This window comes from Brachionichthys hirsutus, chromosome 15 (genome assembly GCF_040956055.1).
Source record: "Brachionichthys hirsutus isolate HB-005 chromosome 15, CSIRO-AGI_Bhir_v1, whole genome shotgun sequence".
Taxonomy (NCBI): Eukaryota; Metazoa; Chordata; class Actinopteri; order Lophiiformes; family Brachionichthyidae; genus Brachionichthys; species Brachionichthys hirsutus.
The window spans coordinates 10,207,214-10,234,088 of record NC_090911.1 but is presented as its reverse complement, the minus strand read 5'-3'; the positions used below and the strand labels follow the sequence as shown (position 1 = coordinate 10,234,088).

General features: G+C 49.8%; 1 protein-coding gene across 1 annotated transcript; it reads right to left on the bottom strand.

Moving 5' to 3' along the window:
- Nucleotides 1–65: 65 nt before the first annotated feature.
- Nucleotides 66–26,875, bottom strand: dnah9l (dynein, axonemal, heavy polypeptide 9 like). Its single transcript, XM_068748351.1, has 90 exons — nt 26,831–26,875; nt 26,551–26,741; nt 26,264–26,459; nt 26,025–26,124; nt 25,665–25,876; nt 25,352–25,585; nt 25,077–25,244; nt 24,546–24,662; nt 24,166–24,303; nt 23,832–23,956; nt 23,543–23,738; nt 23,315–23,419; nt 23,051–23,242; nt 22,751–22,951; nt 22,342–22,677; nt 22,177–22,254; nt 22,047–22,102; nt 21,851–21,971; nt 21,592–21,761; nt 21,287–21,509; nt 21,083–21,199; nt 20,843–20,929; nt 20,569–20,727; nt 20,347–20,430; nt 20,100–20,258; nt 19,795–19,917; nt 19,280–19,402; nt 18,989–19,213; nt 18,694–18,912; nt 18,439–18,606; nt 18,170–18,295; nt 17,981–18,088; nt 17,767–17,898; nt 17,526–17,686; nt 17,293–17,449; nt 17,065–17,210; nt 16,834–16,950; nt 16,621–16,759; nt 16,213–16,305; nt 15,940–16,134; nt 15,610–15,687; nt 15,394–15,526; nt 15,104–15,231; nt 14,887–15,035; nt 14,660–14,810; nt 14,374–14,505; nt 14,110–14,283; nt 13,835–14,039; nt 13,388–13,553; nt 13,205–13,307; nt 12,926–13,063; nt 12,720–12,821; nt 12,408–12,569; nt 12,227–12,310; nt 10,481–10,590; nt 10,250–10,412; nt 10,038–10,161; nt 9,788–9,930; nt 9,556–9,717; nt 9,398–9,457; nt 9,137–9,310; nt 8,902–9,048; nt 8,601–8,714; nt 8,267–8,410; nt 7,392–7,574; nt 7,067–7,168; nt 6,846–6,980; nt 6,312–6,485; nt 6,098–6,230; nt 5,888–5,990; nt 5,681–5,803; nt 5,389–5,593; nt 5,145–5,309; nt 4,858–4,998; nt 4,550–4,720; nt 4,353–4,475; nt 4,062–4,255; nt 3,294–3,442; nt 3,091–3,218; nt 2,665–2,802; nt 2,499–2,588; nt 2,242–2,433; nt 2,025–2,144; nt 1,867–1,926; nt 1,573–1,755; nt 1,292–1,474; nt 1,061–1,176; nt 878–990; nt 648–788; nt 66–313 (listed from the first exon to the last, which is right to left on the bottom strand). Exons 1-90 carry the CDS (start codon nt 26,858–26,860, stop codon nt 66–68), a joined length of 13,086 nt encoding a protein of 4,361 aa, XP_068604452.1. The 5' UTR covers nt 26,861–26,875.

The following is a 26,875-nucleotide window of genomic DNA, read 5'->3' as shown; positions in this document are numbered from 1 at the left end:
GGGGGGGGGGGGGGGGCGTCTACCTCACAACATAGAGTAAAAACCCTCCCGTGGTGATCAGCTGATCAGACGCTGAGCAGCAGAGCCACTCCCGCCAGCACCCACTTGGCCGGCCTCTCCCGGGTTTTCAGGCTGAAGGTCCACACGTATGTGGGGCCTCTGATCTTGGTCTTGTAGAGCGGACACTCGTAGATGTTCCTGGTCTCCTGGCGGTCGCTGGGCACGGCTCGGACCGAGATGACGGGCATGGCTGGAGTCAGTTCCTTCAGACGGGCCTCGGCGATCACCCCGGCCTTGGTGTCCCACCTGGCGCCTGCGGAGCACGGCGATGGAGATGAGCGTCAGAACCGGACAAACTGCCAAGATAAGTCTCAAATCTTTTCATTTCGGACATTTTCAGTCTGATTGGATTTAACCTTTTACAATGTCAGAACATCTTTAGGTTTGATTTTTCTCTTGCCCGGGCTTTGGAAGCTTTGATTGCATCATTATACGCTGAAAAATGTTGCTAAAATAAGAAATAAATCCTGAATTTGATGTGAAAAGTCTTTAATGCTAGTGATATTCTCCATCTGGGGTGGCAGGGTGGTGTAGTGTTAGCGCTGTCGCGTTGCGTAATGCCAGATGAAAGCCGAGCGTCCGCCCACCTTCCATGTAAAGCCCGTAAACGTATGCACCCTCCCTGGCCGGCTGGTTGAACTCCTCCTTGAACTTCTTGGTGACGTCCACCGTCAGGTTCACTTTGTCCAGAGGCCACTCGTTCTTCCGCGCCAGAGTCTGCATCACCGCTGGAAAGCACAAGACAGACGAGGCGAGAGCCGTGAGCGCATATCAGCCGACCCTAGGCGGTCGCTCTGGTGCGTGAATGCGTGTTTACCGGTGAGGAAGGACTGCGGGTTGAAGAGGCCGGACAGCCAGACGACGGTGGGCAGAGACAAGTCCTGGGTCCAGCTGTCCAGCTCTTTGCAGCGCTGCAACACATCGTTGTACCTGCCAGAGACGGACGTATGGATTCATCGAGGCAGCCAATCGTCACACACGCCGATAGAAAGGGACCCACCACACGGACAGGCAGTAGGTGGAGGGGTAGGCCAGCTTGGTCCACATGTCGGGGACGTTGTCAAAGAACAAGGCCGTCTGCAGCGTCTCCATCTCGGACGAGACGGCCAGTTCGCCCTTGGATATATGGAACAGTCATCTCACCACGCAAACACGCCGTATGTGCAGTTCTGTTTGTTCTATTAATCTGACAAGGGAAGAATATAAAGAAAAACGGAACAGAAAGGCAAACCTTGAGTCCCAGGTCGAGCTCCTTGAGCGAGCGGCGGATCTCAGAGATCAGCGTGTTCATGCGCTCACACTCCTGAAAGCAGACCAGGATGTACGGCGAGCGCTCGGTCGTCTTGGAGGTGATGTCAGGCATGTTGTACTCCTCCGGGAGCTTCTCCAGCACCTCATCTAAAATGGTTTTCACCTGTGTGGAGGGAGAAGTCGGCGTGTCAGACGGGGGGTGGGGGGGGGGGGGGGAATAAACCTCTGCAGAGCTGATCGAGCTCGGCGGTAAAGCCAAACCTTCTCATCCAGAGTCTGTGACGCTCCTTCGCCCATCACGGCGTCGGGAGACTGCAGCTCCAGCAGAGTGTGGAAAAGATTATCCGACGTTACGGTCAGGAACTCGATTTCCGCATTGGGGTGCAACCCGTAATGCACCGGGCTCTCGTGGGGCAACATCTCATCTATGAAACCGTGGTAACCCTGGCGACGTGAGGAGAGAAGCGGTGACTGCTGTCCGTCCGCTCAGTCGGACATATTCAGTAAGTAAAATGTAAGTAAATCCGTTCAACGGAAATGTGTATCTCTGTTTACCTTGTAGTCCAGGTTGGAGGGGACGACAAAGCCGGGGGCCAAAGCGAGCTTACGGTCAAACTGGGAAACGACAAACCAAACATGCTTCCTCATCCTGAAAAGAATCTGCAGCCCCCCCCCCCCCTGTTCTCCTGTGTTTGAGCACATTCTCAACCTACTTGGCTGGGCTGCATGTACTCCCCCAGGTATGTTCTGCAGAGACGTCTGTCCCAGTCGTCAGTGATGTGTCCTCCATACATGATCTCCCCAAACAGATACCTCAGGTCCTCCCACGGCACCTTCGTCATCACAGTCGACGATGAAGAATCGACGTCAGGATAGCGATCGTCAAACCGAGCTGTCTCGCGTGTTCACAAAGGCAACAGAACGTCCCACCTGTGCGTTCGCCTCCAGGTAGTTGTAGAGCACGTTGACGGATATCGTCAGGTCTCCGGTGTTGAAGGGGTACTTTCTATTCCAACCCTGGGGTCCGAACTTCCTCCTCTCGGCCACGCAAGCGTGGAAGTAGCACAGAGAGAAGAGGATGGTCTTAAACTCCTGCTCACGGCTGCACTGGTCCAGGATGTCCTGTTCAGATGGACGTAAATCAGTGAACACATACAGAAATCGCATGAAGCATGAGACACCCCCACCTGGTCAAAGTTGTCCAGAGCGGCATGCAGATTGGCTAGCATGCCTGTAGGGGGCTCGTTGGTGATCTTGATTGCATTCTCCAAGATGCCCTGAGGAGAAATATTTAAAAGATCAAATGAAGCTAATGGTCTGCATTGGTTACACGATGACTTGCTGCGTCTCTACCTGAGGGATGATGTGCTCCTGGGGAGTCGGTGCCGGCTCAGCGCTCATAAACACCCTGTAGTCTGGATGGCTGCCTTCACAGCAACGCTCCAGGAGCTTCTCCAGAGAGCCCAGCCAGCGGCCGACCAGATGGATGTTCTATGTGGGTGAGAATGAGGACACGCATTCTGAATCCGATGTTTTCCACAGCATTGCTGTTTGTTAGCAGGATTACAGAGAAGCTGCTGGATGGGATCTTCATGAAACAAAAAAATCTGAAGATGAGAGTGATCTGGATACAGAACAATCTGGATTTTCCCATTTACTTATGTTAAAAAAAAAAATACTTTATTATATCTTGTTGTATTTAATATAAACTACATTTAATTTACACCAAGCTTCAAACATCAGCTTTGTCTATCCAACTCATCTTTCCTCCGATCAGACCTGCAGTATAACCCAGTGACCCTCCTTCGCAGCCTTTTCCATGGCAACCTTGGCCACAGCTTCCTGGCCCTGGCCCAAGGACACGTTGTGAAGCTTCCCGAGATCGATGGTGAAACCCAACTTCCTTCCTGGAAGCATATGTAAGTGCATCAGTGTGTTGATTAAAATAAATCCCCCCACCAATGTACAGTTACTCTGATTACCCAGTGATTCCACATCTTTCAGTGGATCCACTCCTGGGGAGAGGATGAAGAACACCGGGGAGGCTGGACCACTCTCTCTGAAGGACTTGGCAAATTCAGTGTTTCGGCCCTCGGTGTATTTGGCCCCGAGTTTGTCCTCCACAAAAGTCCTACAAAAAACGAGAGGAAAAAAAGAATTTGCATTGCCAGTCTCTCCCTTGAGCCTGTCCCAAGCCTGGATGAAAGCAGAGGGTTGTGGCAGGAATGGCATCCGGCCTAAAACTTTGCCTTCAACCTTAAATGCTAGCAGATTTGGATTAAAGGATTGCATAAAAGGCAATGCGCGACTGTTGTGATCGACTATTTCATTGGATCATGTCCAGCGAGGAAAGAGACTCGGGGTCTGATAGAACGTTGTAGATCAGCGTCACTGGTGCAGTAATGGACCAGTGTGACGTATCGTCACCGTCTCCCTCCTGTTCCTGAGTTATCATGCTGTATAACGGCCAGAGAGGAACAGATAAAATGTCATCACTTCATCATTTTATGACTTTTTGAATCTTCGTCATCATTAATTTACCATTTCTTGAGTTACAGCCAAGAAGGTGATAGCGACCTTTGCTACCATAGGCTAATCAGTTGCTCATTGAGCTTGAGCGGCTTCTTCTGCCAAGTTTGAAGGATTTCTTCAAGGTCTTCCTGAGATGTTGGACTCACAGGAACTTGGAATCCAACTGGGCAATTCAAAAGACTTGTCTCGGCTGTCTCTGGCACCAAAAAGCGTCTCACCTGAGAGCGTAGGTCATGCGGTCAGGTCTCAGGGCTCTCATCATAATGAGTTTTTGCAAGGCACTTTTCCCTTTCCACTCCTGGGGGAACTTCTCCGTCTCTGGACATTCCGACTCCACCAGCTTCTTCCAGCGTTTAGGGGAGCCTTCGATGTCCCGATCGAGACCACGAAACTCATCGCTGAAGCTCATCACCTGGGCAGAAAAAAAACAATGGACAGCAGTTGACAAAAAACATTTATAGAAAAACCAAAATACATCCTGGATGTGTTTTTCTGGTGTGCTTGTGCACCTTGATGGCGCTCCAGGCTGAGTTGGAAAGAAAGTCCAGGGGGCTGACGTAGCTGTGGTCGATGTTAAAACGCAGCAGGAAGTCCAGCTCCCGTACATCTATCTCCTTACGCATCAGAAGCAGCTGAAAGAGGGTCGACGGTTAGAGGCCAAGCAAACCTGTCTCTCTCTCTCTTGAATGCTCGCTGACATCCTCACCTGGATGGCGAGCTGCGCAGTAAAGGTGAGCTTGTCTCTCTCAAACAGTCCCCGGTTGATGTAGTTGAAGGTGGAGAAGGTCACGCAGTCTATGAGATTGTTAACTCTGCTCTTCACGTCCTCCGAAGCCTCTGCCATCGCCACAGCCTTGTGGAAAACCACGTTAAAGGCCTGGGAAGGAGATGGGAAGGCAACCGTCAGGAAATCCATCGCAGGGATTGCATGACGCCGACGTCTCTGAAGACATTCAGCATCATGATAAAGTGGAGGGATGCTGTTTTACACGGTGTGTGAGTCTGTCTCCTTGCCTTTAGGCTGAACTGGTACATGGGGTTGATCTTGTTGAGATCGTTCATGATGAAGTAGAGCAGAGAGGCCCTGACGGCGACGGGCCGGTAGTGTTCTCTGGCTTCGTTTATCTTCACCTCATTAACTTTAGCTTCCAGCACCTGGAAAAAGAAAGACGGCGAGAAGGCAGAGGAGTGACAAATGGAAAGGGTGGATATAAAGCTTAAGCAGACATTGAGGGGATGCACCAAGTAAAAAAATAAGAAGATTCAAAACAACAGTTGAGCGCAAATGTTCATCCCGCCACCTTCATCTCGATCTCTGCAGCCGTGTGTTTGGTGGTCTCCAGCTTCTCCACCAGAACGTCGTCCCCCAGGAAGTTACTCTCCGCAGCAGACAGTCTGCTCAGCAGCTCGTCCTCCAGGAGCTTCAGCTCAATCTTAAACATGTTCTGCTGTTTGGTCAGATCGCTCTGCAGGGAGACGGAAGCACGTTAAAAGAAGTGCACACCAGGGAAGGAAAAGGCAAGCCCGGTAAGAAAATGTCCTCACCTTGAGGTTCTCCAGGTCGGGCCTTTCCTGATTCACCACCTGGGCCAGGAGCTGGTCCTCCAGTCCATCCCTGGTCACGGTAAAATCGATGAGGGTGGTTTGGGCTTGAATCTCCGGCTTGTAGTGAGGATTGGCCAGCTTGGTGTGGAGGATGAGTCTGAAGCCCGGGTGGAAGAAACACTCCTTGTCCCCAACTTTTATACAACTGAAACATAGGAAACGGAGACATTAGAGGACTAAGTGCTGATTCTGTGGGTCCAGTATGCTCTCGTGTGTGGTTGTCCTGCGTTACCCGCCCTTCTTGATGGTGTGCCGGCCCAGCAGAGGGTCAATGACGGGGTCGACGGTCTCTGCAAGGTTCTCTATGAGGACGGTTTCCCCCGCCACCACAGCCTGTTCTATCACATCGACATAGCTGCAACACGAAACAACAAACAATGAAACGGGGTTGTTTGTGTTAGAATTCGCACATGAAGAGACAAAAAACACGAACGCTCACCCTCTCTGGCCCAGACTGATCACCTTCAGGCCGCCGCCACAGTGACTCTTGATCCACTTGATGCCTTGCAGTTGAGGGTCAATGAGAAGAGGCCAGCGCTCACCTGAAGCAACACACACACACACACACTGAGCAAACGCCATACAGAGCGCGTCATCGGCTAACGTTTTGATGATGAAGTGATGAAGCACATCTGATGCAGCAGCTCACAGTTGGTGAGGATGGCTGCATTCTGAGCGGAGATTCGGTCTCCTGGCAAACCCTCATTGTGCCACTGGGCCACCATGGCGTCACCAGTCAGCATCGACACCGGATCTAACCCCTCCGTCATGGGGATGGGTGTCTGATGGAGAGAAAACATGGAGGCGTGAGCCAACAAATCTTCTGCTGTGAGCTGTTTGAGAAGCGCCTGAGCGATTGTGACCTTCTGGCTGAGCAGGAAGGGCATCCAGAGGTTGTCCAGCATCTCTTTCCTGTACTTCTTGGAGAAGGATCCGGCGTATGAGATGAAGGCCGACGTTAAGAGGACGTCTCCGCTGAGCGTTTCCTCCTGTTTGTGGTACTGAGCCACTGAGTGGGCCCAGCGGACGTTCTCACTCTAAGACATGCTCAGAGTGAATATATGGGTATTATTCCTGAAATCTTCCTTCTACCGATATAGTCCCTGTCTCTCCTCTGGACATGTCCAAACCATCAAAGTCTGGTCTCTCTGACCTTGTCTCCAAAACGTCTAACCTTCACTGTCCCTCTTATTGTCTCATTTCTAATCCTGTCCAACCTGGTCACTCCCAAGGAGAACCTCAGCATCTTCATCTCCGCCATTTCTAGCTCCGCCTCCTGTCTTTTCCTCAGAGCATTCATGGACGTATACTCTGTTTTGATATATTTCTCTGCCTTATAATTCAATGCTGTGTGTTTAAAAAGTACGACATACAGCCTCCCAGCACTCTGTGCTCACCTCCAGTCCTTTGACCAGCCGATTGGCGAGTTCGATTGTCTTGTTGGTGCGGTTGACCTCCTCCTGGAAGCGTAGTTTCTCTGATGTTGCTTTCTCAAATGCTGTTGTCAGAATGTCCATGTTGCCATCCAACTCCTGAGATATCGGAGAAGGGGAGCGGATACATGCGATGCTTTTCATCTATGCCTATACGTGATGTGAAAACGTCTGAATGGACCTACAGCCAGCTTCTTCCTGATGACCTCCAGTTTCTCTGCTGCCTCAACCAGATCAGCGTTGGCCTGAGCCAGACACATCCTCTTCATCTTGACCTCACAGAGTACCTGTGGGAAGTCTGTTCATCAACAAAGAACCTTGGGACAAAACCACAACCCTTCGGTCATAAAACTCAGGCCTAAAAAGAGTTGTACTTACAAAGATCTGTCCAACGCAGCATAAGAAATGTGGTGGAGAAAGAGAATGGGTCAGACAGAAGAGATCGCGTCCCTGTCGGGCTATAGTTTGAATGATGCACCTGTACGTGACAGGTAGTGCAGTTGAGCGTACTTCATGGAAGCGTATGATGTTGATGACCCAAGCAGACAAACCCGCAGCAGCGGATGACTTCTGTCGGACGAACTCTGGGTTAAACTCCGGGTCGCTGAGGTGCTCGTCCTTAACGCACCTCACCGTGGCCTCGGGGATGTGCTCTTTGTCAAAGTTCACCAACGCCTGCAGGAAGTCGTCCACCTAGGACGGATGTTAGCGTGTGGGTCAGATGAAAGGACGTCATCTCAGTCTGCATGCGTTCATGACAAATCAATCGGGGCCACGGCAACATATTAAATATTTTCAGCTATAGGGACTCTAAGTTTCTACAACAGCTCCGTGCTTTTACTGCACTGTACCTATGAAGTGAGGAGGGCTCAAAATGACTAGAAAAAGGAACAAAAAGAGTGCGTTTTATTCTCGTTTTTCTAATGTAGCACATCGTTTATGTGAGATTTCCTCCCTTTTATTTTATGGCACTTATTTATGACACGATAAAGTTCCTGGCTGAGATTACATATCTCTTTACATGAGGCCAAGGCATCATCGACCATGAAATATGGAGGTTATAAAGCATTCTGTGTAAATCAGACTATAAGTAAACGGAGACGAGAAGAGAAATCATGGATGAGAAGAGCTACGATGGCAAAAAAAAGAAATCAGCCAATAAAAACATTATGAGACATATGATTTAACAAAATTAGATATTAAATTCTCTGTTGGTGTTTTAGACCAGTGATTGTGGAGTAAAACTGCAATCGGTCGTTTTAAATGCAAGACGCTCATATTTCAGCAGAGTTTAAGGAATTTATTGGCAACGGGCATTTTTCTGGCTCTGCGGTGGCCGGCCGTTAATCTCTGACGAAAGACGAGGCGTGGCTGCAAAATATCACCTTGCTCATGACCATCTTGGAAGCCTTCCAACTCCGGTCTTTTGGAATTCGGCCTTGGGGAGAGAGGAGCACGAGGACAGCGGCCGAGACGTTTGAGACGATGGCTGGAGGGTTGGGGAACGTCCTCAGCTCTGTCAGGTTCAGCTGGAGGAGTTTGCACGTATATCAAAACTCCATTTGTGTGTCTGGGACAGAGCCAAAACCTGCATTTCCTTTTTTTTATATGTTTACCAGAGATTGTCACATAAAAAATGTTGCATAAAACAAATGTAATTTAATAGAACAAATAAAATGAGTTGCGGTGAAAGGAGTTAGGTCCACATGAGTGACTCACCCTGTTTAATGTATTGAGAGCTGCATTGGCTGCCTGCAGTGCAGGTTCAGCCTTGGCCAGGTCCTCCTCAGTCTCCCGTTGCTGTTTGGCCACCTCAGCTTGGATGGCGGCTACCTGAAGAAACAAAGTAAGTGTTCCTGGAGAAACCTCGTCCCATTGAGAGGCGAGGGAGAAAAACTCCAGAAACATCTGCAGCATTAGGACAACTTGATTCTTAGACCGGCGCCTGACCTGGAATCTCATCAGGGACAAGAAGTGCAATCTTAAATAGTGCAGCCATGAAGCAGAAATAAACACTCACCTTTTGCTCCTCTGCGTCTGCCACAGCTCTCTCTTGGTTAAGCTTGTCGGTCTGTTGAACTATCTTAGCGAGGAGAGCCTCTATATCTGTGTTCCTCTGCCACATCTCAACCTCCTGCACCGCCAGCTTAGCTTTCAGGTCTTCCACCTAAGTCGGTCGAGCAGGAAGCGATTAGGATAATGAAGCATCAGATTCGTGATTAACCTGACAGTGTACAGTGGAAGGCACGTCCAACCTGAGAAGCCGTACTCTGCAGTTTCTGCAGGCCGTTCTCTAACCGCTCCATCTTCTGGGACAACTCGGCGCGTTTTTTCCCCAGGAGGTTGCCATAAAGTTTCATGAACTCCAGGAAACTCTTTGGGGTGGTGTAGTTAAAGTGCTTCTCGCTCTGCTGGTACTTGACACTCACCTATTAGACGCGGTTGGTCAGGATTCCAGAGAGGTGACGTCAGAGATGTTGGCGGCTATCGCCTCGTGGTGCATTGAGCTCACTAACCTCATTGACACTGGTGTGGACGTAAGAGATGAACTCGCTGATAGATGTCCGCAAGTTTGGCTGTAGAGGGGAAAAATGGATGGGGATGGTCAGGAATCAGAGCATCCAGATGTTTTTTAATAAAAAGTAATACGTGAAGGTAGATGAATTCCAGTCACCTCCAGTCCAGGTATCTTCTCAATAAAGGTGGAGCTGACAGACTGGAGGGCGAGCTGAGGCCAAGGGTGGAACCAGTCGATGGCTGTACTGTTCACCAGAGCCGGGAACTTCCGTGCACGAGTCCGCAACGTGAACCCAACAGGGGAGAAACACAAGACCACCTGGGAGGCATGTGATATATGAAGCATTTGATACCATGTCTTAAATGAACTTTAAATGACCGTTTCAGACCTTCAGCTGCCGTCGGATCCTCTCGATGAAGAAGTTCCAGCAGTTGTCTCTGGTATCGATGAGTCCCAATCCTCTCAACTCCATCCTGATAGACGCCACGATCATGTCCGCCTCTTCATCGACAAACAGGTCAGGAATGTCGCCTAAATAACACAAACAAGGCCAGCTCAAATTACATTTCTGCAAAACAATGAGATATTTCCTTTCCTAGAAGGAAACGTGCGTCGGATCCTGATCCAGGGAGGCAGACCTGAGGCCAGCATGTCGTTGATGAGAACCAGGAAGTGCTCGTCAGGAATCTGAGCGTCGGTATGAAGGAACACCGTCCCGATGTTCTTCACCCCAACCTTTATGTACAGTGCTGCTAGATCACTCTGTAGATGAGGCATCACATGAGAACACGCAATGATGTCACGCTACAGGATCGCCCTGCAAAATGCATGTGTGTGAATTCTTGCTCACCTTGAGGTCGTTGATGCCGTAGCCTTTACGCAGAGTGACCTGGAAAACCTCCAGCGTGCTGAGGAAGGCAGCCAGCCGACAAAGACTCTGCTTCCCGCTGCCCCCGACCCCCACCAGCAGTGCGTTACCGTAGGGAGCCTCCAGGATCCGACTGATGCGACACCTGACCACGATCACCACGGTTAATAATGAGCGCATGTATGTATGTGTGTATCTGTGTGTGTGTCTTACACATGCTGGATGGCTTCTTCAAACAAAACCAGGTCCATGACAGCATGCAGCTCATTATAATGCTCCAGAGCATCCACCAGGGTCTTCTGAAGTTTCTCCCAGTCTGAGACCTGAAAGAAAAGCAAGTAAACAGACTCTCTTTAGCAAGGACAGCAGGTTACGTGTGAACTGCCAGACACACTGATATTAAACTGCAGCCCAAACACGTGACGATTAACTTTTAATTCAAGCCCCACATAGTAAATGATCATCATCTCCCATTGTTGTGCATCTGAGGCAAGGGTCCCCAAACTACGGCCTGCGGGCCGGATCTGGCCCACCTCCACATTTGGCCCGGCCCCCTGAACAATACCAGAGACCCAAAAAATTATTTTCTGACGTTCCTTTCCATCTTATGTACACGTGTAAAGCAATTCAAATTTAATGATCACAGATGACCAGAAAATTAATGTTCCATGGACTTTTTTCTGGTCTGAAATTACGCGGTAATTACTGTGTGATAACCTGATATTTAGCCTATATAGCGATTCATGCCTACAAAGTAATTACCTTGTAATAACAGGGCAGGTTTCCTCACCTCCACGGTGGCATAGTTGGCAGCACTGTAGAGGGGGGCAAAATGGCCCTGGTATCGAATCCCACTACGGGAATGAGATGGAGCAGGGGCAACAGGGTAGGCCCAGGGCACGCCTGAGCGGAGTGGAGTGGACCAGCGGTCCAGTTCACTCCGCCCAGGCAAGGCCCTAGGCCTACCCTGCCGCCCCTGCTCCACCCCCACTCCCACAGCCGGATGCGAACCCAGTTCCTCTGGCAGTAGACCGGTAACCCTACCGACTACGCCACCGTATAGGTGAGGAAACTTGAGGTATTCTCAGACCACAGTGTTGTTGTGTTGTACTACGCTGTGCTTTTTCCTCACGTATTATGTGGAGTGGACGTCTCTCCAACCAGTTGACGTCGTACTGGATTCGAAACAAGTGCCGCTGGCCTAAAGTCATCAATGCTACTGTCTATTTATCCTAAGGTTTGATGGGATGGCACCCAGGTCTCTGTGGTGTAGTGGGTAGCACACTCGGCTCCCGGCAAGAAGGTCCAGGGTTCAAAACCAGGGCGTGCAGCGTGCAGGTTTTTTACAAGAATTTGAGGTTTGGTCCTCGGCGGCTGGATTGGATCAGCTGATTGAGCCAGCCGGCTTCAGACACTCTCCAGTCGTTCTTTGCCTCTGCATTTTGTGATAATGCTGGAGAGAGACTGATTTTGGGTGTGAGCGGTATTGCGTGTGACACTGGATCTTAGTTCATGTGGCTGCCTTCATGTGGCTGCCAGTTTGTGCGTGTGTTTCTAGTTCACTCGATTCATGTCACTGTGTGTAGTTTATGGTAAGAAGTCGTGATGGTGAGATGAAGCCTAAACTAGGGCCCGCCTCCACATTCGGCCCCTAAATGTTTAGGCACCCCTGCCATCATCACACTTTTCCTGTACAAACTGACCCCGGCCCTCCATTAGAGAAGGGAAAAGTTATGTGGCCCTCACAGGAAAAGGTTTGGGGGCCCCTGATCTGAGGGATCAGACGTGACAACAGAAATTACGCAGTTGCATCTTTGAATCAGAGAACCACAAGTGAGCTGCATTATAAGTGAGTTCAAGTCCAACACAATGAAAGTCAACCATGTTATTTCCAGGATCAGAAAATACAAATAGGTAAATACTGTATACGAGATTCGTGTGTGTATGGACATGTGGAACCTGATGATAGCGAGGTTCTCCCACTCCCTGGGCAAAGTGACAATAAACCAGAGGCTGGTGGATAAAGAGGGACTCGTCTATTCCCTGAAGAAAAAACAGAGATATTGTATAAATAAAAAAAAGTAAACACATCAAATTTAAAGAATCCTTCAATGTCTTGACTACACCGTGGGTTCTGTACCTCAAAATATCTCTTGCCGGTATCCAGTAGGATTTTGTTGAAAAGTTCCACATCTTTTTCTTCCATCAATTTATCGGAGTAGACCCTGGAACTCTCATGCAACCAGAGGTGAACCAGGTCCGAGGGATATCGGATACTGTCCGGCATGGCAAACAGGATACCCTGTACACAACGTTCCATCCCGAGGGGATGGACACATGAAGGGATATAAGGCCTCATTCCCCTGTCATTCCAACTCGACGGATTAATCAACCCAAGAGAAAGCAGCCTCCGTCTGGTAGGATCATTTTGGATGACCCTCGAATGTGCTACCTGGAAAATGTTGGCGAGGTCCCTTAGGTTGAAGGTGTAATGGAAACGTATCGCCGTGGGGAGGAAGTTCTGGCTGATTTTCTGCTGCAGACATATCGCTGCCTGGAAGTAGAAGAACAGGTGGATGGATAGATGCCAGAACACACAAACAATGCTTGGAACAAAAATGCTTTTAATGACGAATGCTGTCCTGAGTCAGGGTGTACCTGGAGGAGGGTCCCGATGGAGCGGGAAACCCCGTAGCTGAATCCACCCTGGAGGAAGTGTGCTGACAGAATGCTGGAGAAGATGGTGGCCAACGCATCGGCGCCGGGAAAATGCACAGCGAACACTGAGAAATGCCTCTGAAAGGATGAGAGATGCGAGAGTACCTGCTCATTCATTCATCCCTGTTTTCACGCTGCCCTTAGATGAGGAGAATTCTGAACTCTGAATCACTCTGTTGGTTTGAGAAACAGGTCGTGTGAACGTGCAAACATCGACACCTGAAGTCTTGGGTTGATGGAGAAACTCCCAGCCGTTGGGTTCATACAGGTGATGTATTGGCAGTTGTGAATTTCCTTCAGCGCCAGCCGCTGTCTGTCATACCTGTGAAGGTTCAGTGGAATTGTTTTCGGTTCAGAACCCTAACCGTAGGCAACGCTAGCGCCGTGATTCTGTTGTCTAACCAGTGGTTGTAGTCGAGGTGCTGACGTATGAGTGTGTGCGGCTGGACGGTCCCGTAAACATCCACCTCCGGCATGTTGAGGTCATCTATGAAGTAGATGAGCCTCTTGGCGCTGGGAGGAGAAAACTTTCGGCCAGCTTTCTTCTCCAGGGGTTTCTCCAGGACACCTAGCAGCATGTCACACACACTGAATTTAGGTTATGGGTTCTAAAACACAAGCTGCACCGAAATAGTGTTAGTGAAATTACAAGCAATGCATTTCCTGTACAAGATGTGTACACACTGCACTCTTTCTCCGACCAATCAAAAAAGATGGGTGGCCTGGGTTCTATTCAAGGTTTCTGCCTTTAAAATGCAAGTTTTTCCTTGCCACTGTCATCAAAATTCTTGCTCTTGTGGGACAAGTTGGGTTCTGTCTTCCCTTGCTGTAAAGTGCCTTGATTCTTACGCTGAAGCATGGCTGACGTGGTGTAGTAGTTGAAGGGAACTTTAGCCACCATGTAGTCCTCTGTCAGCTTGGCCACTTTATCCGACACCAGGATGGTCTTGCCTACTCCGGCGTTACCCACCAACATGATAGGTTTGCCCCTTTGGAGCAGCAGGTCCATGAAGTAGGTCAGACAAACGGTCTCTGGCGTGTGGACCAACACAGTCTGAAAATGGCTGAAACGGTTAGTCTAAAACCCCAGTGTGAACGTAACGTGCAATAATTACGTTCAGTACCTGTAAAGGGGCTTCAGGTTCCAGCTCAAATGGCACCATCTTCTCACTCCAAGGAGTAAACCTCTTAGTCTCAGAGTCAATGAAATAGTCAAAGACGGTCCCCTGGGAGGGAAACTTCACCGCTCTCATCTCTTTGGACCACCAGCGGCTGAATTCCGCACGGTAGTCATTCAGCTGGACAGAAAACACAACATTAACCATTTGGGAGAAGAATCTGAGTTGTGGAAAATGGAGTGAGCTTGTAAACATTTAGTAACAACGCACATGATCCTGGAAGAGGGCCCCTCCAAAGGCCCAGACACAGGCAAAGACGAAGTAGAGCTCATAAAGTTCTCGAGGAGAGTCTGGAGGAGTGTTCTCCTTCGTCAACAGGCAGTCCAGCAAAGAACACAGTGTCTGTGAAAAACACAAATTTAACCCCACTCATTTCCAATATAAGCAAGACCTAAACATAATGAAGGGATGACGGGATGCGAAGGTTTGTGACAGGCTGCTTAATAGTCTTTGGCCTGTGGGTAACAAACATTATCAGCATGTTGTGCATATTCACCTGCACCATGCTGTTCTCCGGTATGGGGGTGATTGTTTTCAGGTTGCAACGGACTTGTTCCAGGCAGGACGGCACATATTTATCAAACAGAATAGTGAGGTTGGCTCGTTCTGATTGGGCCTGTCGGGTATCTGTCCAACTTGTCACATACCTGGGAACAAAAGACAAGACTTTGTGAAATGGCAAGAACTCTGTGACCTTTTCCGGTGGGTTTATGTGTTTCCTACATGCTCCAGCCGAGGTCCTGTGGGTTGACGTAGAGAATGCCTGCCCTGGAGACGGTGGCTGGAGTGGCAGCCTTCAGATGAGAGACCTCGAAGAGTAGACGCATGGAGGAGGACAAACTGATCCTCTCATTGCTGGCCAGAGTCAGAACCTGGACAGAGCAACTGGAGAAGTTCATTATTTGTTCAAATAGTGAGAGAAAAAAAAAATCAACCTGACCTTATTGTCATCCATAACTGTGTTGAGGGACTCGATCCACATGGGATCAATGTCTCCATCCAGAACCATCCATTTGGGTCCATCATGACCCAATGATGCCAACTCTCTCATGGTAGAGGAGAACAGACCTATAGCGGAGTATGCAGTGAGATATTGAATGTGTTGTCGTTAATAAGTTTCATTTATCACATAGGAAACTACTCAAGCAAGACTTCTTTTAGCTAAATAGGAAGGACTAACGGATTATAATTAATTGAAAAAGCTCCTGGTACGCTCCTCAAGCCCCTCACCGTCTTTCCACTCCCTGGTAGCTGGATGCAGGTATCCGAACAACTCATCGGTAGTCACAGCTTTGGGATTTATATCGCTCCACATGGGCTTCATCTTCATGTTTGCGTAGGTTCTGTGGAGAGTCTTCAAGATCTGGTGATTTTTTTTTAAACATATAAGTTTGCCATTTCGTACCCTTTATGTTTCACAATGTGCAGAGTTTTTACTGAAGTAACCTGGCTCTTTCCGGTTCCCGGTCCTCCTACAACAAATACAGAGTGTCGGACCGCCAGCAGTTCCTCCAGTTGTGTCACCTGTAAGCACAACGGAAACAGGACCGCAAGGGCTTTTTTGAAATGCTCCTCTTAGACAGGATGTTTGACTTTATTTGTACTGTAATACATGCTACTGTGTGACTGTACTTGTACTCTAACATTCTATCTAATAAATATATTCATAATAAATATATTCAGTATATGAGTAGTTATGGACATAGGCTCGCATTGTTCCAAACCAATTGGTACCACAACAGAAATCGAGGAACAAAGGCGATGCCATCAAGACACCTTGAGGATGAAGTTCTCCTCGGGCTGCAGGTGCAGCTCGCTGACGGACTGTCGGACTGCCTTCTCCAGCTCAGGGTCTCTCTTTCTGGGAACATCCAGCAGAGGAAACAGGTCGCTGATGAGCCCGAGGAATATCGGCACGTCACTGGTCACTATCTTAGGCTGGTTGAAGTCCCTCAGTGCCCGCATCAGCACCTAGACAGGAAATGATGTGGGGAGAGTTTCATAATGTAGAAGCATTTATCTGAATGAAGCTACCGCACTGATGCATACCTGCTCCTCAGGTCTGCTCCGGTCCTCCCTCTTCAGGGATCCTGCTACAATCAGGACTGATTTGATCGCCCTTAAACCCCAATCGTAATGATCCTGAAGATGAAATGTCAGGAAAGCATGGACTGTAATATGTGCCTGATCAAGCTCATGGGCTTTGCTTAATTTCATAATAATTTGCAGAGGAGTTGAGCATTTGAGAAACACAGGCGGTCCTCATTTTACAGCGACTTTCGGAAATTTAAAAGTATGTGTTTAGCGACAAGGAATTGCTGTTACAATGACCAGCATGCACGGCTGCGGAGTTGTGGACAAGTACATATATAAATGTATATATATATATATATACAATATATAAAAATACAGTACATCCAGTGTTCTGTGCATCACGTAGGAAGTGGTTCTACACACCTGTTTGGACAGGAGTTCCTTACAAAGAGTGTAGAGGCTGATGAACTTGCGCGCCAACAGACGGGCGTCGATGAAGCCTTCTGCAACCAGCATGATCTCACAGATGAGCTCAAAGTCTGGGATCACCATGGCACAGGGCCTGAACGGTCAGCAAGCCCGTGATTAACCAAAGCTCCCACACATTTACAAACTCCAGCACTGAATATATCAGACCTGAAGAGAGCCTTGAGGTTTTCCGGGAGCTCGGCGCGGCCAGCGTAGCCTGGGTTCAGAGTGATGAAGATCCCAACTGTCGGCTTCAGCTCTATCTCCTCCCCGAGGAACTGGAACCTGCACACACGCAGCACCAAAGAGACTGCTGATCAGCTCTGAAGCAATTATCAGACAAAGTAAGGATTACATATTTGGATAGCTCATAGTGAACGCCACTATTTCCCTGTTTACCTTTGTTTCTTGTTGCGTATGGAGTCCTGGATAGTCTTGACCTGCACAGCCACCACAGACAGCACCTCCACTGAGATCCTGTTGAACTCGTCGAAGCATCCCCACACTCCCGTCTGAGCCAAACCCTTATAAATATTCCCTATGGACTGAAGGAATGCCGAGTGAAAACAAAGCCAGTGAATATGACCTAATAGGACATGACTGAGGGCGTCTGTGCGGCGTGAATACCTTGTAGTCCATCTGCTCTGAGCAGTTGAACACATACACCATGACACCCAGGGAACGCCCAAGGTCTTTGGTGGTCTCTGTCTTACCGGTGCCAGCGGGGCCAGAGGGGGCGCCACTCATGGTGAGATGGAGGGACTGGGTCAAAGTTATGTAACACCTAATGAAGGTAAGGTTGGCTTGTGTGAGCTGACCTGTGCATTTACTACGAGGTTTAATATGAATGAGGGGCTCGCCTGTCAGTGAGGGGGGTGATGACCAGCCTGTTGGTGTTCCCCAGGTATTCGTAGCTGAACTGGAACTGGGCATCGCAGATGTTTATGTAACACTGTCTGGTGTTCTCATCCCAGCGGTGGCGTAGCTGGGACAGCCACGCAAAGGCCTGACCCGTCGTCACCTGACGGGAACATGCAATCCAGATGGGTAAGCAGAGAGATCCAACCGATATAAATACCTCATACATCCAAGGCCTCTTACTTTCTGACTTATCAGATTGGCCACAACGTCTCGAGCGTGGACGTCGATGGTGCAGACGGTCATTATCTTCTGCCTGTCCCCGGGGGTTAAATCTCCCAGCAGCATGTTGATCAGTGACTTCAGCTGTGTGATCTACAAAAGCAGAATCAGCGATCACCCCGGAGCGAAACAGCACTCATTGCTGTACAGAATATAAATACGCTGATGGCACAACCTGCTTCCTGTTGTAGTCTCTGAGAGCCGTCTCAAATCCCTCCTCCACCCTCTCGAAGGCGATGCTCACGTCCGTCGCCCACCACACCTGACTGCCTGTCAAACCCACCTGCATGTGGAGAGACAGTGGACAATCAGAGCGATGTAGAGCGTTTACACGATGCTTCCAAGGAAACGATCACGGTCAGACCTGTGCTGGGTAGTCAAACAGCCACTGGTCCCGCGGCTTGTCTTCATATGCAGCCACCGCCTCCTGGATCTCCTTTCGGACCGTACAGCGCATGGTGCTCTCTAAGGCACTGAGCCAACACTCTGCCTGCAACCGGGCAGTTAAAAAAAAAATCTAATTAGACTGAACTCCACGGAAACCGTGTTCACTACCAATCTGCACCCTTTGCATGTGACGCTCAATGCAGAGCAAGAGTCCACTTTTATTTTTAAGTCAGAGTTTTTACGTACCTGTCCTTTACAGACACACGGCTCAGAAAATTCAACGTACTCTCCCTCTCGGCTGTACATTCCCATGGCAACCGCCTCCCCATCCTCTTCCTGTCCTCCACCTGTCTCTGACTCCCTGAAGAGAAGATCTGCTATGTTGTCAAACAGCTTCAGTAAGTGCTTGGTCACCTGGAAAACACACACACACTAGCTTTATTTCTTGACCACACCTTTACAGGCTCTAATGGTAAATAGAATTAAATTGTAACGCCTCACCTCTTTAGGCTGCGTGCCCTTCGAGACAATCTCCAGCAGGTCTGAGGCTGAGACGAAATAAAATCTAGGGAATATGAGTCTTTTGGTCTCCAGATACTCGGCCAAGGCTTTCTCACACACCGACAGCCTCTGCTGTAAGGTCTCCAGGTTCTCCAGGAAGCCGGGCCGGTTGGTCACCTCCACCACATTATCGCTCTGCACCACCGCGGTTATCAAGCTCTGGGGCGGGAGACGAGGGAGTCGCTTATGAAGCATGAGAAGTGTTCAGATGGGTTCTTCGTTATCTGTGTGTTACCTGGAAGTCAGTGTGAATCCCCTGGAAGCGCTCCGCGTCATTTGCCAGCTGACAGCGGATGTCGTGGCTGTTGGTGAAGATGCTGTTGAGATGGGCCCAGGTCCTCTGGACAGATGTCCAGGAGGAGACGACGAGGTCGGCCACCATCAGCTTCCTCTGCCAGTCGCTCACCTCTGGCTGGAAATACTCCACATACTTACTCATCAGGATGTTCTGCAGCTGCACCTGAGGAGAGCGAAGACGTGCTCGAACCCATTCATTATCATTTCATCTCTTTAATGTCTCAGTCACCTGGTTGTCCTCCAGCGTCTCGATCAGATTCTCATCTGCTTTGAGCAGAGGGGTTCCTGTGCTGCCATGAGCCTCGTATGACAACGACATCACGCTCCACGTCTGCGTTATCTCAGCCAAAACCTCAATGTGGGAACAGCAAGACATCTCATCACATGAGAAGATCAGCATGAAACACGCAACTAGATTAAAGTAACACCAATTATTATGTAGCGCAGGGGTCCCCTCAGTTGGGGGCGGGGGGGGGGGGGGTTCTCTCCGGGTTCTCCGGCTTCCTCCCACCGCCAAAAACATGCAGCCTAGGCTGATTGGTGACACTAAATTGCCCGTAGGTGTGAGTGTGTGGCTGATTGTCTGTCTCTGTGTTGCCCTGCGATGGACTGGCGGCTTGTCCAGGGTGTACCCCGCCTCGCGCCCATTGACTGCTGGGATTGGCTCCAGCTTGGCCCGCGACCCGATGACGGAATAAGCGGTTGGATAATGAATGAATGGACGGACTCTGTGATTCTTCTTACTTTCTCTATTGCCATTTCCTTCACAGCTTTGTCCACAATGTTCTTGACCTCTTCCTCCACACGATGAAGCTGTAATTCCAAGAGGTCCCCGAGGGTGGTGCTGTCCCCCATCACAAACCTGACCTGGGGACCGGAAGAAAAAAAAGTGTGATCAGATTTCAGATGATTGGATTCACTGAGCCGTTGCGGGCCCTGGCCGTGAGTCGGCAGGATGGTAGAATGGAGATTGCATAAATAATACATGGGGGGTGGGGGGGACGGGGACGTGATGAAACATTTCAGGACCAGACAGTGTGCGACCATACCCTGGTGGCGTTCATGAGTTGCTGCCAGTGTCGCTCTCTGACAGCGGAGTTCTGCAGCTCGTTGATGGCTCTCAGAGAAGTCAAATGATTCTTCACAGTCGACTCCAGACCCACGTAGACGTCCCACACTCGCACCTCTTTATCCAGCACCTTCATCTCCTTTGACAGGGCGACAGAGATGCTCTTGAGTGCAACAAGTCGTATGACAAATGATGGGTAAGAACGTTCCTCCATGGATCCGTCGTACTTTGGCGAATCGTCTGAGCTCCATGTCCATCTGCTCGACATTGATCTCCTTCCACGGAGTCTTGGTCCAGTCCTTTATGCTGGTCTGGAATGGAGAAAAATCTTTATCCAACTTTATTCAGTCAAAAGAATATTCATCTCTTCCTGTGGGGTGGGGTGGGGTTCGTAGTTGTGGGTGCTTGCAGTGTGGAGAATGTAGTCCTGACGTTCTGATGTTGTGTACCTTGACAAAGACGACCATGTCCCAGACCGCTTTGACCAGTATGATGTCCGAGCGACACTGGCGCAGCTGCTTGTAGTCCGGAAAACTGACCTCAAACAGATCGGCCGTGTCCTGGAGCTTCTTCATCTCCGCCTCCATCACGGCCACGGATCGATCGGACTGGAGGGGGGGCGGAGACATTTTTAAACGCTGCGACTTTCCATTTCTGAATCCATTTTATGTTTATGAAGTAATTTTTCTGTGTAGGTAGCAAAGGGCCTGTCCTAGCGCTCACCTCATCCATCAGCTCATACGGCTCCTCCACGTCTATTTTAAAGATCGGTTCGTTACGAAACTGTTCTCTGAACTCGTGCTGCGTAACCTAAAATGTAAAAAGAAAATTCCATTCCTTGAGGGTGCAGCTACTGGAGTAGGGGCTGTTAGTCATGCATAATGCAGGGCAGAAAGGGAGAAGGCTCATGTGTCCGGCGTGGAGCTCGCCGTGACACCTGACCTCGCTCCCGCACGGCCTCACCTCAAACCGAACACATTTCCTGCGTATGACTGAGACTTCGTTGGATTGCAGTGGCGCCACCTCATGCTTAACGGTAAACGCGATCTTCTTCAGGCTCTTCCACTTGTCCGGCAGCTCCTGTGTCGACAGATTGAAGAATGTGATGTCAGGATGAATACACACGTATTTTGTGTACATCTGCAGTTGGGGTTAGTCGGGACGGACTTCCAGCTGCATGCAGACGCTCTCCGGAAGCTGCTGCCCGTAGGCTTTGAGGAGCTCGGCCGTGGACTTGAGAGGCTTGAAGTGCTGCTCGCTGCTGATCTGTCGGTCTCGCATGGCCATGAGGTGTCCCATGATGTCCACCAGGCCTTTATAGTCTCCGTCACACACCTTTTTGGACAGACCGTGAGTCGTGTCCTGGACGAAAGAGGATAACTCACTCACGCTGCAAAATAAAATAAAAAAGACGTTCATTTTGAACTCGGGAAATGGGAGCGCTCTGTAATCCAAGCGTTTGTACTCCGGACCTCTCGTTGACGTGGTTGAGCAGGTGCTCCTTGAACATCCAACTCCAGCGCTTGATGACGTTCATCAGCGTGTGATTGAAGGGCCAGATGTCCAGTTGGAGCCAACCACAGAACACCTTCCTGTCCTCCATCTTGCTCACTCGTTCATACAGAGACTCAAACAGGTTGATCTGGGGTGAAGCAGAGAAGCAGGCTCTAGGGACGCAACCTACCGGTAGTGAAACACACAATCCTGGCCACACCCACGCGGCAAAGCAACCTGCTCTTTAAAGTGTTCCAAGGTGGGCGGGTTCTTCTTCAGCTCATAGTCGGCGTACAGCTCGGCCTCCTCGGTGCTCAGCCCGTGACCATAAAGCAGGAACTGCCTCATGAATTCACTCCTGTGGAAGTGGAAGAAAATAGTGTAATAAAGCAGTAATAAAGCAATCAAATTACTCGCCACAAACGCTCCTGACCTGTCGTCTGTCCAGAGATAGCGATAGCTGGCAAAAGAGCTCTGGTATTCTCTGACCTGAGAACAAACACAGTCTTTACAGCTGCGAGGACGAACGAGCCTGAAGGTGCGGACAGAACAAACGGACTCACTTTGGAGATTGCTGCTCGCGCCCGAGAGCGAATGGCGTGACACATCTCTGACAGGTCGTCCATTTCATTTATGTCCCGCTACGGGAGGCAGACACAGCGTAAGACACAACATAGGAGAGTCTGTGTGCAAACAAATCCCTGAACTATGATCTAATCTGGAATCACCTGATAGTTATCCAGCTGCTTATGCAACGCCACTCTGGGGATGAAGGACGCCATGTTGGTGGCGTCGGCCACCATCTTATCCACGATGTCGCAGAAGTTTCCGCCGTGGCTGAAGTCCAACGGGGGCTTGAACGTCATCTCGCTCCCGCTGAGGATGAGCTGGACCTCAAACAGAGGCGCGGTGCACTGGACTTCATCCGTGTTGTCCACGAGGTACTGCAGGGAGCAGCGCACCGCGCTGGAGAAGCCCGCCAGCACCATGCGGTCCACGTAGTCCGTGTAGGCCCGCCACTCGGCGCCGTCCAGGTCGGTAACGCGGAGCAGAGACTGGTTCTCCTGGAATGCAGAGGAAATAGAGTTTGGTTGCATAAAAGCAGTTGGCTACACCGGGAGTGCGTTGAGGGAATACCGTCAGCAGGTTGTGTATTTGCTCTCCTGTGCTGCTGATGAACGTGTGCTGTTTGGAAACACTCTCCTCAATGTCCGACAGAATGAGGAGGGCAGAACCGTGGCTCCTCCTGGTGATGAAGGCCTGGTGGCTGAATTTCCCCATGAGGGCTCGGATGGCCTCCACGTTCGAGTTGCTCCTCTGGACCCGGCTGGAAATGTTCTGACGGTGGCAGGGGAGAGGAGAAGGCTAGTTAAATCTGCCATACTTGACCAACATGAGGCTTTTGAAACAAATATTCACCCAACAACGGTTCTGTACCTGGACCAGCTCTCGCGTGCTCCGAATGTAGTCCCACAGGTCGTCCTGAGCCCACGTCAGCTCCCGGAGGGCCGGGTCGAGCTGTCGTCTCACCCCATCCATCTCGTCCTTCACCAGTCCCGCCTCTACAGCCAGGATGGTGGCGTGGAGATGGTTGTACCACCGGGTCACCAGCGTCAGCGTCTGAGTGTACTAAAGGATGCAATGAAAGGTCAACATCTCAGCAGTTCCACAGGAGGAAAACGTCAAAGCTTTGTTTCCCACCATGTAAAGTTTCTCCCGATTGGAGTAGAGCTGGAGAGCTGCTTTGGGAATATCATGGCTCTTCAGCATTCCCAGATACTTCACCTCCCTGAGCACCGATGTTAACTAAGGAGAGCAATGAGGGACAAATCATTTGTGTCATCAATACGTTTTTGACAATCACTGTTACTGCCTCTATCCGATCCAGATCTAACGAGACTCCTGGCGGTTCCATCCGGTTCTGCTTACTGCAGGGCTGAAGTTGACCTCGAACAGGCCCGTGTCTCGATCCACCCTGAGCAGAGGTTCCTTCAGGTGGGTCTGACAGAGTTCCTCCAGGCCTCGGGTCCAGTCCAAGAACAGCTCCTCGTCGTTCTGAACCACAACCTCGAGAACCCGCTCACACTTCTGGAAGACGCTGTCCGCTTCAGAACACCCCAGAGGCCTGATAATAGAGGTAAGATAATAACAAATAAATGACCTCTATATGCTGGGAATATTAAAATGAGTTTCAGAGACGACTGTGATTGGTCCAGACATTTGAGCCAGCTGGCAGAGGCTGGTCCTGTTGGTGAGGATGCGATTCTGGAGCTCCTGCGACCATTTGAGGTTTCCAGCCACTGACGGCATATTCTTCCCCAGGACGGAACAACCCGACCGCAGCTGCAACACGCAAACAGGATCAAACCGGATACACTAATAATTCTAAAAGGGCAAATTCTAAACTCATAGGTGTCACGTTAAAATCTGCTTCCGTGCTCGGTTATTATCACTAATTATTCTAATTAGTTTCATGTTTATTTGTGCTTCCTGGTGTTGTAACTATGTAATTAATCAAGTTTAAATATGAACTTCTGTTCAGCCTGTCTCACCCCGTCCCTGTGCTGGTCCACTAGAAACCAACACTGGTCTATTTCCTGGTTGAACATGGCCAACAACACATTGTAGTTCGGAGAAAACAGATGGTGGATCCGGGGTCTCTCGAGCAGGGATTGGAAAATGTTCAACAACTGCAAAGGAAAGAACACAACAACAACAATATCAACAGCTCATTAAGGCTGTGTGACGTCTGACAGATCTCTGGCAGAAGTTTGAAGAAGTCAGCTTGTAAAGGATTTGTCAGGGTCATCAGCCACCACCACCTCCTTCATCTGGGCTCTCTATCTGGTCTGATTCTGCTTCTTTTCAGTGGGTTTTGCACACGTTTATGATCGTGCATATACAGACTCGAGCGTGATTGTGATGGACCTACCTTGAAGGATGACCTCAGGTTTTTGGAATGTTGAAAGGCCAGATTGAGGACAGTTCCCAGCCTCTGGTCAAAGTCTTTGTTCTGCTCCATGAACCGTCCATAGAGACAAACAAACTTCTGGACACAACAACAGCAACGAAACCTTTCACATTTTCTTCTGATTAAATATTTTCGCAGATAGTTCTCCTCCGTTGAGTTGATCAGTATTGGCTGAGTAAAAAAACACTAGTGAACATTATAGTGCAGATCAATTTGTGATTGAGCTCCAGCTTTGATTATCTGCGTGGAAGCTGCTATAAATGAGCTGCAAACTTTCTAGCAAATTAAATATTGATGCACGGACTAATACATCTGCCCTGATTCTTTAATAAGCGTGTTGCTTGGCAACTACTTTGCTTTACAAATTTCCAATTACTGCACGGCTGGGCAGAAAAATAACATGCACTTGTTATTTTTTTATAATTCATCTGGGCCTATTAATGCCACTCCTAATATGAATTACGCAGCCGCCTGACTCTCACTGACTCTCACATCGCTGCTGTAGTCCAGCGGGTCGTGTTTGCTTTCCCTGAGGGTCCGCCAGCGGTCGTGAAACTCCTCACTCATACCGGAGACCATCTCGCTGAAGACCTTCCCTCTGGATCCTCCCAGTTCGACCTTCTCCAGTTTCAGAAAATCCAACGCTGTGGCAAAAAGTTCCTGAATTAACGGAGGAAGGGAGGTGGTGGTAACTTAGGAGCGGTGCCCTTTTTTTTAAAAACAATGACAACAGATAATTTGACATAAAAAAGAAATGATGGCTTCACTTCGATCATGACCAGCCTCTCCATTATGCGGTCCAAACGCTGGAAGACAAGCGTGGCTGGAAAGTCCCACGGCTGGACAGTCTGGGTGTTTCTGTAGTACTCGGGGATCCGCTGACGGTGAGCGTGAAACAGTTGCTTTAGGTTTCGTAGAACTGAGACGGCTATCTGGACTCTCTCCACCCCCTCCTCCAGCTCCATCTTGAACAGCTCTTCAGGGAGGAGGTAGATGAAGGCCTGGGCCACAGATGATCGTCAACACCACGGGTGTGTTATCCATCAATCTATTTGGGGGGGGGAGGGTGCACGGCCGTACCTTCTCTATGATCAGGTTGCAGAACTCCTGCAGGAGGACCACCATGCGCCGTGGAGTGCAGTAGTACTGCGAGCTGCTCCAGATGAGGCAGAGCGTATGAAAGAGAGCCGGCAGCAGGGCGTCGACCTTTGGGAAGCTCCTCTCCTCCAGGCTGCTGATCAGCCTCCTCAGAGGGCGCAGATACAGATCGATGTCCTCCGCTTCCAGCACCGCTACAAGGATCAATTATGACATTATCGTCATTATTATGACATCGTCGACTGAGACTTTCCGCATAGAAGAAACAAGACTGACTGAGGTGAGCGTATTGATGATGCTGTTCTAATGATAGCCGTGCAAAGAGAAGTAATGCAGAGCTACCCTCATGGACTCTGAGGCACACCTCCTGGAAGGGGCAGTAATAACTGCTCTTAACTCTCCTCAGGATCTCCATGATGTGTTCCACTTTGGGACTCTGGATCTGATGAGGACGAACACACAGTACTCACTTTATTCGGTATGCTTTGATATACTTCTATATAAATCACCGTGCTTGCTGTCTCTCTATATAGAGCTGATACGTTTTTTTTTTGGGGGGGGGGTAGGGCTGTGTTGATTACTTGTGACTGGATTCCCAGCAGGTTTTCCCTCTGAGCGCTCCAAAACTGGAGCTCCACAGTGGGGCCTGGGTGGCTCCCCTGGCGCAGCGCCATTCCGGAATCCCTCTTCAGGACGCTCCATATCTGTCCCGACCACTGAACTATCAGGGTTTCTATGGAGTACAACAAACCCTGGTCCAGCGGCCAACCAGAGGGGCTGGGGGGGGGGGGGGGGCATCAGCAGCATTATGGTCTTTAAAGAGTTAAAACAGACCTAGCAAACTGCACACACACACACACACACACACCTGAGGGCGATGTCTCGAAGAGGTTCCCGCTCCACGGACAGCGGAAGAGGCAGGAGCGTCCGTCCCTCGGCGTGGCCTCTCAGGGTCACCATCCTGCTCCTCAGGTGCTCCAGGTGCCGGTGGATGTCATCGGACACGACCTGCGGCCAGTCCTCGCGGCTCAGACCGTTGGACAGAACACACACCAGCACCTGTACAGGATAGTACAGCAGTAATCAGTAAAAGGAGAAGGTTCTGTTTTAGTTTCAGCATTTTAAATCACACAGACACACAGACAAACCTCGGAGATGACTACTGGCAGGTGCTCCATGGGGTGAGCCGGCAC

Bases quoted from the DNA above. Each gene is read 5' to 3' on its own strand.
- dnah9l (XM_068748351.1), bottom strand. From the start codon at position 26,860: ATGGAGCACCTGCCAGTAGTCATCTCCGAG. The intron at 15,036-15,103 runs GTCAGGTTGATT...TGCTCTGTCCAG, and splicing joins CAGTTATGGATGACAATAAG to GTTCTGACTCTGGCCAGCAA. The intron at 10,591-12,226 runs GTTCCACATGTC...CTTTTCTTTCAG, and splicing joins GAGAACCTCGCTATCATCAG to GTCTCAGACTGGGAGAAACT.